General features: G+C 28.7%; 1 protein-coding gene across 8 annotated transcripts in view; it reads right to left on the bottom strand.

Moving 5' to 3' along the window:
• Positions 1-13513, bottom strand: part of CysRS (cysteine--tRNA ligase, cytoplasmic) — a 57018-nt gene extending 43505 nt beyond the window's left edge. For 2 of the 8 annotated variants that reach the window (XM_076455871.1, XM_076455874.1), the window contains exons 1-6: positions 13385-13513; positions 5189-5289; positions 3840-3982; positions 3256-3352; positions 2241-2345; positions 1514-1666 (exon numbers count right to left, since the gene is read on the bottom strand). In XM_076455871.1, coding sequence (XP_076311986.1) covers positions 1514-1666; positions 2241-2345; positions 3256-3352; positions 3840-3853 — 369 coding nt within the window. In that variant the 5' untranslated portion in view covers positions 3854-3982; positions 5189-5289; positions 13385-13513. Of the gene's footprint in view, positions 1-1513; positions 1667-2240; positions 2346-3255; positions 3353-3839; positions 3983-5188; positions 5290-12907; positions 13039-13384 lie in introns of those variants that run through there. The other 6 variants (XM_076455870.1, XM_076455873.1, XM_076455872.1 and 3 more) reach the window with 4 other exon arrangements.
• Positions 13514-13799: the final 286 nt, after the last annotated feature.

Genomic DNA, 13799 nt, shown 5'->3' with positions numbered 1-13799 from the left:
GCCATAGTACACCAGAAAAGGGAATTAATCTTGTTTGCTTTACTTATGTTAGTTTATGAGTGTACATCCTGAAACAAACATGTTTGTGATGAAAAAGAAAAAACACTAGAGAGAACTACTAGCAGTTCCACAGAATACCCTGTCTATATGGTATACATAACCCAATTCTGCAACTGTTAAGACATAGAACACAACAGAAGGGAGACACACAACCAAAACCTTGTGGAACCTGAAATTGTACGTCAGGTCCACAGTAGGTAGGGATACAAAATAACTGACTGATGCTGTGCATGGTCGCAGGATTGACAGTGGAGATTTAAAAAAAAAAAAAGTGTACTTGATCAAGCAACTCTTGCCATAGAGTGAGATCCATAACACACTTGTAAGAAAGTCTCTGAAAAAGTAAGAAAACTTTGAAAAAAAAAAAATCTTTCAGAAATACAAACATGTGAAAATTTAAGTAAACAGAAAGCAAAAACTAGGTTAACAGTAGAACAGAAAAGGTCAACATATCTGTGAGAAAAAAACAGTACATCTGTACAGTAGGATTGCCAATTGAGAAGTGATTAACAAATGCAAATATGAAGAGGGTGCTGGTTACAATAGGAGTGGTGTCATGCTCTTACTGGCAGAAAGCTGCTGCATAATCACATGCATGTGGATATGCAGAAGCAGGAAGTGGAAAACTAGTTAGCATACATTGAAAATTTGCAACAATATAGGGTATTGCTGGTTGAGAAAAGCTATTCTGTGAGAACAAGTAAGATATTGTATTAGAAAACAGTAATTTATTAGGTATGAAATTATTTCAATCAAAAATATTGTTACTTAGCATAACCAGGTGTTATTTTTGAAGGTCAAGTCTCAGATCACTGACAAATCTTTATTTATTTTACACAGTTTTTCATAATGCAAAGTTAGAAATGGTGATTACTACAATTGATGTTTGTGTTTTGTTACAGTGAAGCCATATCGGGCCATCTGCTGTGCCCACTGAGGGGAATCAAACTCCTTATTTTAACACTGTGAATCCATAGACTTACTGTGTCCCAGTGGAGAATACAGTAATTGGCAAAATAAAATATCAAAAGAAATATATTAATAAAAATCAATCAAGTTGAAGTTGGTTGGATATTTGAAACAAAACATCTTCGATCAACAATAAAAAGAAAATTAAATTATAACATGAAAGTATTTTTAGTTTGAAAATTTGAGGACATAAATAATAAATCAAGTAACATGAACTTGTTATATCAAAAGCAGATAGTATTTAGCAAGTTTTTCCTATGTTTCATGCAGTATGGTTTAGTATTTCCACTACAAGAAGGAAAAAACACGGGGATATCAGGGATACCCTATTGTCCAAAAAGGGTTTAAAAAAAAACCAAAAAACATTTATTACCAGAAGACAGTCACAATTCTTTTTTTTTTAATTTTGATGTCAAACAAAATTACAAATAGAAGATAGCAGTTTATGAGCACCTGTATTGTTTCAATAAGAAAACACACTTACCTTTTTATCATTCTGACTAATATCTTTATTATTTTCATTTTCAGTATGTAGTTTCTGGATGTAACTTAATGCTTCAGTTACTTTGGCAATCCCCTTTTCTAGCATTGTACGTTTATCAGGATCAGTAGTTGTTTCCATTTTATATTGGTAAGGCTTAAAAAAATGAAATTACTAAAACTTTAATAAAACAAAACTATTGGAAAATTATATTAAAATAATCTTAAATTTTATTGAATTATTTACTAAATATGCAGCATAAATGTAAAAGTGCATGCATGTGTGTGTGGAATTTTCCCATACTGGGGTATCTCTTTTCAATATTTCTGGAAATAAACAATATCATATCAAAGTCCTACCACTTCCATGAGAAAAGCCAAACATTTTCAACTCTCAAGAAAAGTTTAAACAAAAACAATTTATTAAAAGGATATAAAAAGAAAATAACAAAACTACAATAAGCTACATTTTTTCACTCTTTAGTTTTGTTTTATTAAATTTTTAAATATAAACATCAAAAGTTACTGTTTTTACCTTTTAAACCAAGTAAAGACATCAAACATCACCTTACCCATAAAAAAAGAAAGGCGTATTAACATATCATAAATAAAGGAATATAAAAACACTATTACTATTTGCATCTGATTAAATATTAGAAAATATAAAATAAGTTTGCTGTTACTTCAACACACTTTCAGTTTTCTCATTCCAAGAAGAAAAAAGAAATTACTTTAAGTGCAATGTTTACGTCTTCTATTATTTGTGGTACTTCCTCTTTTAGTTTCTTTTCAAGGTACTGGTCCCACAAGTGATTCTGTCTTGCTCTTTTTATGATCTATAAGAATGAAGTTTAATAATTATATTTTATTTATATTGTGAAAAACATTAAAAAAATGTTGAAAAACCAAAATGTAACCATGTTACATACCACAACAAGAATTACAAAATACTGTAAATCAAACCTCAAGAAACTTTGATACTGTAACTTGTAAAATGTAAAAACTCATTTTTTCATAAATATACATAAATCAAAGATGGATAGATGTCAAAGTTACTGGAAAAAGACATATAAAAACAAAAAAAAGTGAAATACTAAAAAAATGTTCATTATAGTTCCTAGTCCTTACCTTCACATTCAAACATATATAGTGGGCACTACTAATGCAGATTTACCAACAGATTGAAGAAAAATAATGATTCATCATTTATTCACACTTATAAGTTGGTAATATTACAATAAAATAATAATTGTAGGTGAACCTCTTCAAACACAAAAGTAAACCTTATAACATTTCATCTCTGAGATAAGCTCCACGTTGACTAGACAATTCCATATTCCATTTTCAAACATTACAGGAAACCACTACATGACTTTATCAATGCCTCTTTACAATGTATAGATTTTTGATTAAGATGTAAAATTATATACTCAAAAGGATTATTGAAGTTCAATGCTGTTATTATCCCAAAAATATTTATGAGAATTCTTGCACACAATTTATAGTTTCATCTGATTAATTTTTTTATATATAGTTGTTTTGTTTTTTAGCTGGAAACCACAAAGCTACAAGATGGATTATTTGTGTTCTACCCACCATAGGTATCAAAATCTCATTTTTAACATTATAAAATTTGATTAGACATACTGGCAAGCCAGAAAAAGACAATGTTAAAAAATATACTCAATTACTGTTTAAGAAATACAATTATTTGTGTGCAAAATGTTGAAGAAGTTAATTTCTTACCTTATCATCAATATCTGTGATGTTCATAACATAAAACACATCATAGCAGAAGTACTGTGAAAGTATCCTTCGCATAATATCAAATGATATATAAGACCTACAGAAAAAATTATACAATTTTGACAGTGTTGAAGCCAATATATTTTTTTATGAATTACAATGGATGGTAAACTTCTGTGCATTACAGTTTATTTTTAAAACTCCTTTTCAAAAGCAAAATATTATAAAAGATACAATATGATAAAACCTCACTTTCAATTTAGTCAACTAAGTCAAGAGACCGAAACACATACTAATACACTAACGAGCAATAAGCATGCTTAACTCGTTTTAATACTGATCAGAATTTTTTCATGAAAGTGTTTTTGTAGCTTATTAATGCAGATAGTTTTGAGAACAAGAAAATGGGTGTTGGTAAAAACAAAATGCATGCAGACTTTCACTCTGAATTATACAATTAATATTAATAAAATTTTAAAAGTGTTAGTACTTTATGCACACCTGCCATGTTTAATGTGGAAAGCATCATGTGCAGAAGACATTTGTACCATAAAACTTTAACAATATTACTACTTTACACATACCTGGCATGTCCCATGTGGGAGGCATCATAAACAGTAGGGCCACAGCTGTACCATAAAACTTTATTCCCAAATTGTGGAACAAACTCCTCCTACACATCAGATGCATGCATAAAAAAGAATAGCCATATTTCAGTCTTTCAGAGCTACAATATTTTTTGAATACATCAAAATTTATGAATTCAGTTAACATTTTTGATAATGTCATAAGATTTTTGCCTCATAAAATATAGAAAGCTTACAAACCTTTTTCTTTGTACCATTAAAACATAAAATACTGACCTTAAATAAATCCTTTTCCTGCTTCACACAAAAATAAGTTCAATTTTCTTTTCAAATGTGGATACAAGAAATTCCCTTAAATTAGTTAATGATAAACAACCAAAAAACAAAATATTAAATATGTGATAAAATGTTGCTGAAACCTGATAAGTACAAATCCAAACAGATTTACTGTTAATATAATAATGTTATGTAATTACAATATATAAAGACTCCCTATTTAAGAACCCGAACTCAAATATTTAGCTCTGCTTTAGAAAATCATAAGGGCTAGAAGAAAGTATTATAAAAATTTGGTTTAGAGTAACAAAACTTTCTAGATTTGAAACAAAGAGTAAAACAAAGTTATTATAAACACTTTATGACTGGGAAAAGAAAGCCTTACCATGGAGACCAAAATATTGTCAAAAGCAAAAAAGAAAACATGTCAGAAAATTTACCATCCATACAGAATTCCTAAACTACTAAATGCACTATGTAAAGCTATACTAAAAGAAAGCAAGAAAATGTATCTAATATACTGCCAATTTTTATATATGTTATGTTATTGTTTTTCAGATTCATTAAACATACTTCTCTCCACTGGAAAACCCTAAAGTAAAACTAAAATCTTAGAATTAGCATCAAAATTTTACAGACCAGGCTCAAATGAAAATGTTATTATTTCAAAGGTATTCTTGTTTTGTACATAAATCTATAATGATATATATTTTTGTATAACTCCAAAAATCAATCTTAACGAAACTAAAGTATGAATACTACTGGCACTTTCTGCGACATTCCAAAGATAAATGTAACTTTTTCATAATCATGTATTTATATTCCTAGAAACCAAGGAGAATAAACACATTTAACAAAGCATCGTATATTTCATACTTGATTGACTTGTTCTATATTTTATTTAAAGAAAATCCCTGCAAACCATACATTCTCATATTCCTAATTAAAGTATGTCTATATGGTTCCTTGGAATGCAAGTAATAATGGGTGTACTTATGTTAAACAAGTAGTTAAATACACTTTGAAATATATGTATATTCATGTATAAAAGTGAATACTATAGTACTTACTTTTTGCCGTGACAAACTGTTATATAACTTCAACTTTGGGATAGGAGTCCCAGTAGGTGGGGACCATGGTGGTTGAGAACGTTTTGCTACCCTACTTGAAGCTTTAATAAAATGTATAAAAAAAAACTCATCTACATATTTCAAACTAAGAAATGATAAATAAAAATTAATGAAATATAATTTTTTCTAAAGTATCTGTTTCTGTAACACATACACAAATATTTATTTATTAATACACTTAAAGGAAACACTTCTTTCCTGAAGTAAATGATAATTATTCAGCCAGAATAAATTAGTTATCCCTTAAATAGCAGGAATGTTGTAGGTTGTAGCATCATTTGATGATGGCTGCTGTTTAAGGTTTAAATAAACTGAGAATTCTGTAATTAATGAACACACCTATCATATGATAGTTGAGTAACATTCACTAAGACATACTAGAAAAGTTCCAATAAATAAACAATCTAATTATATAATATAAATATAACTATTTAATTCAGATAAATACCACATGGAAAGTCACAATCACTGAGCAGTCTGATAATAAAATGACAGATGAGTAACATTCATTTCAGAGTTAAACACACTGAAAAGTTGTAAACACTGAGGAGTCTGATCACATAATAGTTGAGGTCTATTCCCTCCAGTTAATTAAATACATTGGGAAGTCTGCAGTCAATAAGCAGTCTGACAAAATCATGATTGAATAATATTTTAGTTAGTTAAAACACACTAAGCAACTTAACTGCATGATAATTGAGTGATATGAATTTTACTTAGTTTAATACACTCAGAAAATTACATTCAATAAGTATCCTGATTACATAATTATTCAATAACCACCATTTTACTACCAACTCAACCTCTTAAACAATTTCTTTAAAAAATTTCATCATAATTTATTTGTTCTTTTGTTATTACAGCTACCCATCGTAATAAATAATTTTTCTAAGATGAAATAAAGCAATTATGAAACCATAACATTCACTTTAAAAGCATTTTTTACACCAAATAATAACATATGTACTTGCTTTATTTCCATAACATAAAAGTATTTTATTTGAAGAGAGGCCAAAATCTAACTAGAATAAAATTCAAACACTTCATGTACAAAATTTATCTGCAGAATGACACTGATTATCTGTCAAAAATGACTATTTTCACAGATTGTTAACAGACATTGTATCTTTTACAAACAAGTATCAGTATCTAACAGATGAATGACAAAAACAGTTCTGTCTAGAGCTTATTTTAATGTATTTTTTAACATTTTATATCTATTTCTATCAGCACATACATGGGATGGTTGAGGGATTCATTCAGTTTTTTTTTAATTGACAGAGAGACTAACCCATTAACACAAAAATATAGCAAAAACTGTTTACAAAACTGAAATAATTCTACTAAGTGTAAAATGCATTTTGTAACTTCTAACTTTACTATGTCTTGAGCAGCATGCCAAGCATGTCTTTAAATTCTCCCAAATAGGTTTTGATAGTTAACATTCATTGGTATAGAAAATCTCTTAACCCTTTTTGTACTGCCTCAGAGAGTCATACCTGCTACATGATTCCAAAGTGACCATCAGTTTTCACACCATAGCTTTGAACACATTTTGTTTAACTTCAGAAAATTTTTCAAGCTTTCAGTAAATACTTCAATTTTTTTGTAGATAAAATAATCAAAATTATCAATTAAGTGCTTTTATCAAAAACTGTTCATGAACACATGGAACTGGTGCTGATTGCTCCATGTGCAAAGTGATTTTCAATTTTAGATCAATAAAATTAAACATTTTCTTTATCTTAAAATTATCAAATTTCATTTGCATAATCTCAAACCCCATAAATAAATGGTAAATACTTTTTAAAACAATATTTTATCTGTTATTTTCTATACCCTGACTCTATAGACATTTGGTGAGTTTGACTATACTCATAACCAAAATACAAAGGAAGCAAAAAAAAATGAATAGTACTGTTATATCCTTTTCAGTATTGACAACAAAATTCCAAACTGCTTCTCCTGAAAGTTTTCACTTCTAACCACTTCAAATCTATTTCCTATGATTATTTTATTGTTAGCAGCTGAAATAGAAACCTGCCAAATATAGAACAATGAATCACTACTCCTGCCATTGAAGTGTTTATGTGATACCAACTTACAATGCCATCAAGAGCAAATAAGTACATTTAGTACAATAAGCCAAAGATTCCCACAGAGTTTATCATAATTCCTGCTCTGAGAACATAGTAGGAGAGATCTTATCAGCTTGTTAACAACATGCTGGTTACATGTAGAATTGTATAAACTAATAAAAAGGTAAAAAAATGTTTATTATACGGTTCTCTAAAAAGTCCATGATTATCCAATAAATTTGGTTGGTATTTGAATGTTAGTTATCCTCAGAAAATAGTCAAAAATTAGTGGTATAGATACACAAAGTGCTTATTAATATGTTTATATCATACTATAATTGAGACCTTGCTTATATTATACTGGAAAAACTTATTACATGATGTGCAACCTTCAACTTCCCAAAATGTTTATCCTGTGTGTATGTATATTTGCAATAGGGGTAACAATTTTCCCTTTTCATCTCCTTTTCCCATCACGAAGAACTTTATTTTTCTCCATTCTCAGGGTGCAGATATGATGTATTAAATATATCACAAGCAGATCTAATACACTGACACTATACAAATATAACAGTACTGTCTCTTGTATGTCATGTAAATACTTTGCAAAGTATGGATGGATCTTCACCAAAATTGGTATGAAGGTTCATTAGTTACATGGGGAAATACACACAAATTTACAACTTCACATTTTGTGTTTTGTTGTTTTAATGAGCATTTTGGAATTTTTAAAACTATATATAAAGGAAACAACTTTTCATGTACTAAGATAACCTTTCATTAATAAATGAATTTACATAACTTAATCCAGGGTACAGGTACTTTAGCTGGTCTATATTATTCACATTTGCTCATAAATTTTTAATTCTTAGTAACTTTGCATAAAAAATATAATAATAAATGAAGAAAACCATAAAAGACATTTTAGGACTTACAATGTTATGAAATTGATTTACACTGATACATCATAATTGCTAAGCCTCATTTGTAAGTCTTGCATATCCTTGCAACTGAAGGGGGGAAGTGAAATTAATTTGTGCACATTTTGAAAAATCAAAAAATTATCCAATTCTATACTGGTATACATAAAGCCATGGCAATTTACCTCGCTTTCTAAATGAACTATATGTGGGTTATAAAATCTCATTTATATTCAGAACACTACTTCATCCACAGACTTCAACATTTCCATTAAAATTCTGGATTTTCCCTTCAAGCCAATTGCAGATAACTGTCAGATCTATTTAGTTTGGAATGTTCTCTTCCTAAACACACACTTTAGAGATGTAGGCATAAGTGAAGATGATTCAAAAGAATGTAGCAGTGGGAGGAGCTACTCTGGTAGGTTTGCTAAATATACTGATATCTCAGCAAATCAAAAAGGTGGAAGTTTCTTATTATATCACTTTTCCAGCTTTTTCAATGTCTGAAACTTGATATTCTAATTTCTTACCACTACAAATATTGTATGGTATGTTCAATACAATATAAACTGACCAGTAAAACAAGACATATCATGTGACATACAAAAATGGATATTTTGCATTTTAATATTTTCTTTCAAATTAAAACGTATAATATTAAGGTTTGAATTAAAATTACATTTTGATGCCAATTTTGCTGATATATGCTGATAATAAAGTGGTATAATTACATTTTGAAAACAATCCTAATTTACCTGTCCTTAGAAAGAGAGATAAGGCATGATTTTCTCTTAGACTCAGCTGAATGTTATTTAATTTCCCACTGAATAATTATTTACACTCATGATGGGGAGAAACCCACTTGAAGTAAAAATGTATCTCAATACAGCTGGTATGGGTATTAAAACTTTTATTAAAATAAAGTACAGTACAATATTTTGACCTTCTTATGTCATCTTCAGGATAATCTACCAGAGTTAACCTGAAAATGACCTGAGGTCAAAACACTCTTCTGTACTTTATTTTAATAAAAGTTTTAACATCTATACCAGCCATCTTGAGATACAATTTTTTACACTGTTCTGTTTATCACTCTATAACCTTTCCATGTTATATCATAAAAGCTAACTTGTATCAGAATAAAGAACTATGTCATTAAACTTTTGATATTTACTTGAAGCACACCACTTGAAGTATACATAAATCTACTATAAAAGTTTATTAAAAATTGTCACACATGCCACACCCACATTTTTATATGATTTCACCATATATTTTATCCAGCCAAAGTTAAACATGAAACTGAAGTTTTAACCATTTTTGATATCATGTTCTCAATACTGTTCTTTCTACCTTAGACAAAAATTGGATTTCACTGAAAGACCATATCTTGGAAGTGATAGTAACAGCTCTTAGAGATATGTATCTTAAAACAGGCTGAAAAATAAGGCTTTTACAAAAAATGACTTGTCAACTGTAGTAAGAAAAATAGACTATAACTTTATTGCACAGTTATTAGGTATTTACCTTTTGTTAATATATACACTCATATAACCTCCTTCCAGATTACAATAAAAAGGTGTTTTATCACTTAGTAATAAGAGACAAAATTAAGCCTTAATCCCTACAAATAACAGATATATTATTTTCAAATTAATAATTATGCTATTTTTTTTACTAACTATTGTAAATCCTATTAGTCCAGTATCAACAATATAGATTATTTTTCATATAGAACATATGGAAAATTTAATAAATAACCCAAACTATTTCTTATAATAAACATGCCTTTCCTATGGATACATGGATCTATAATCCATACATGACTCTGTTATATTTTATAGCAATGTTTGTGAGAACAACCTTCACAGTAAGGATAAACATATAAACTAAACATACAGTGAAAAATATACATCACTGAATACACTAGGTAGCAAAAGGTAATTAGCATTTTATACAACAATCATGTCAAATTACAATGCTTCAAAACCAAGTTTTATAAGCATCAGGTTTGTTTATGCAAAATAACAATGCATGTGCAATGTATTTTATATATCACTGGTTTGAACACAATCATTAGTTACATGAGGATAATGACATAACATGCCATTTTGATTACACATCTTATATAATTATTGACAACATACAAGTTAATGAAATGCTCAACTTATTGTGCATACAACTGCCTTCTTTGTTTACCAGTTCAATGCCTACTCTATTTTGCACCCTTACACTTATTGATCAATAACAAGTGATTTTAAGAGTCCACTGTATTCATAATGATTTCACTCCTCAGTCATCTTCAGTACATATGTAGTCAATTGAGGTGAATGAAATTCAACTGTATATTATCCAAATTTATCAATCAACAATCCTAATGACACTGTGCAGAATACACTGCATTCCCATTTCTGAGAACTGGTCTGCATATACATATGGCACTTATTATTTTAATATTTATTAAATCTTACACTACTGATATACTAAATGTCATACTCATTTATACATTATTTCCTGTGCTAAAGTTACTAAAAATTTGAAAAATGTTAATAAACTTCTGATTAACTCTAAAAATCAGCCAGTAAAATGTCTAATTTTCTTTCATGAAAACTGCTTAGTTTTAAAATTGGTATAACAATTAAATACATTAGGCTTACCAATAACAATTTTATGTAAATACAAATGTGGTTGAGGTTGCAAATGTGGATATTAGGGGTGCATATATCATCATAGTAATTGATACAATACATATCTAGATATTGATTCCATTACACAATGTATATCCAGATATAAAAGTTTCACCAATGGTTTTAACTAGAATTGACAGTCTTGTCTGTACTTTACTATCTATATCACTAACATTGTCTTATTTAAGTACTTCACACTTTACAATGGTTTTTAAAATTACTAGGTTTGATCAACTGAATGGCAGCTAGCAAGAAATTAAAATAAGAGAAGTTAATATCTGTCTATGTATTTTATTATTGTTAATTTGTTATATTACTTTGCATGTAATGTTTTTGATACTTTGACAGTTTAATTTAATCACTTGGAATGTTGTGTTTAGTTTCTCTTCTTATTCAAGAAAGGATTTCCAGAAAGGCTAGTGGGATGATTCCAGGTATGGAACCATTAATTTACAGGGAAAGGTTAAGACTTTGGATTAAATATTTTATATTGAGAAAAAAAATAGTAAAAGAGGTGGTCTTATTGCCTGTAGAATTTTAGAAGTACAAACATAATAAAAAATTGTATATACTTTTCTAAATGTCAACTTTTTAAGTATAAAAAAAATTAAATACTGCTTACTTTGTTATGCCTTAACTGTTTTGCTCTTTATGAATTTGTTTCAACCAATCTTTTCAAACATACTCTACCAATGGCTTAGATATCACTAGAGTAGCCAAAGCATTGCTACAGGTCCCTTTGGCTCATCACACATTTATACATACTTTAACCAGTACAGTATGTCCATACTGCTTAAACCACACCCTAAATTCTAAATTAACTTATTAGTCAAAAATGAAATGTAACCTAAGACCATTAAACAGGGCTAAAATTCTATTTCTGCTCTAGAACCCATAACATACCATGTATGCCACTAAATACACTATTCATTTTACACTATTATACATGCTTAAACTTCCTTGCACTGTTCAAATATAACATATACAGTACAGTTTCAAACAAATATTTTAAGGTGTGAAAGTTAACATTCCATGTAAGGCACACTCCACCATGTGAAGCCTCATCTCATTCTTTCAATTTATCCTTGCCCAAGATTAAAAGTTAGAAATGGAATTCCAAGAAACCAAACAAGTCAAACACAACTGGTGAATCAAATAACATATTAGGCTTCACATTCATTGTTTAATATTCCATGAGCATGCCATTTTACTGATGCTTTATTACCATTTTATTGGCTATAATGTTAATCAGAAGAATTTTAGCTTACATTTTAAAGTTATTGTTAACCATTTTACACTTAATTAACTTAAATTTTAAGAACCTTTGAAAAAGATAATTCATACACGAATGATTTCAATAAACTTCTAACAATTTAAATTTAAAACACTTTAATCAGTATTTAACATTGAAACGTATCAACTAAATTCTTATATAAAATTAAAACTGTGTTCAAATTTTCAAAATTTGATCAGTAATATACTAATTGCCTACCATTATTCTATTCTAGCCATAATTCTTTCACACTGACTCTTTACAGCACCAACACATCTACTAATTAATTATATCTTATAAGTTATAACACACTTTAATAACTACACCTTCAACTAACTTTTTTCTCGGAATGTATGTGTATAATAATAATTTTAAGTATTATCTTGTTTCGTCCATCTTTTATTTTATTGTTGATGTTTGTTTTTATTTTATAAATTTTGTTAGCAACAAACATAGGCTTTTCAAAAAATATTGCAAAGTTCTGTCGGCATGTGGCAAAGCAGTAGCATACGTGTATAGTGCAACACACTGCAATATTTTCACAGTGGTAATACTGACATAATATTCAAATTCTAAGTAATTAATCACTTGATGTTAAATGTGTTTAACAACTAAATAACTCTTCAACTCATCTCATCTCATAAATCAAAGCAGAATTTTATTAACCTGCATTTCGAATTAGATTTAATTCCACTTACCGTCTGCCATCACAACTCTCAATCTGTAAATATATATATATTTACCGCTAGAACATAAAACTGATGCAATCACATAATATTTAAGTTATTCTATCCTTTAAGCAGATGCTAAGATGATCCTTATGCTGTTAATCAACTACAAAAATATTATTTTAAACATAATTGACATATTTATTCAATTATTTATCTTTATATTAATTAATTACTTCAAAATAATTCCATCATTTTTTTAATTAGTTTAGTTTCTTTTTACTTGCAAAAAATGTTTATAAAAACAAATTAACTGCAGCTGATTTTTTCTTTGTAAATTTCTCTCAATTTGAACACTATGGCACGAAATCAAAGGTGATTTAACCTGCAATGGACAGGTTTAAATGAATTAGAAAAACACATCTGCAGTTAACTTGTTTTAACAATGTTTAGAATTGGTTCTTGTTTTCAAAAAATAGCAAAAGGTTTTTGGTGCTCATACACTACCTTTTTATTCTATAACTTAGTAAACAATAGATGAAAAATATTAAATGAAAACTATAACTGTAACATATATATGTAAAAACGGCTCGTTTGGGTTGAGAAAATATTTTACGTAGAGGAGCGAACAACGTTTCGACCTTCTTCGGTCATCATCAGCCTAACGTTGTTCGCTCCTCTACGTAAAATATTTTCTCAACCCAAACGAGCCGTTTTTACATATATATTTCTCTACAAGAGGGTTTTCTCGATATCACTGATTATAACTGTAACATGTCTTTAAATCTAAACAGTTAGAGAAATAAGAAGTATTAGCTAAAATATTTGGAATATGGTTTTAAATGTTCGTTTACGTGCCGTAAGAACAGAATATATAGTTGCAAAGATGCTAACAAATTGTCTTATAGAAGTCCCAAGATTA

The sequence above is a fragment of the Tachypleus tridentatus genome, chromosome 9, assembly GCF_004210375.1.
Source record: "Tachypleus tridentatus isolate NWPU-2018 chromosome 9, ASM421037v1, whole genome shotgun sequence".
Classification (NCBI taxonomy): domain Eukaryota; kingdom Metazoa; phylum Arthropoda; class Merostomata; order Xiphosura; family Limulidae; genus Tachypleus; species Tachypleus tridentatus.
This window is presented reverse-complemented; position numbering and strand designations above follow the sequence as displayed.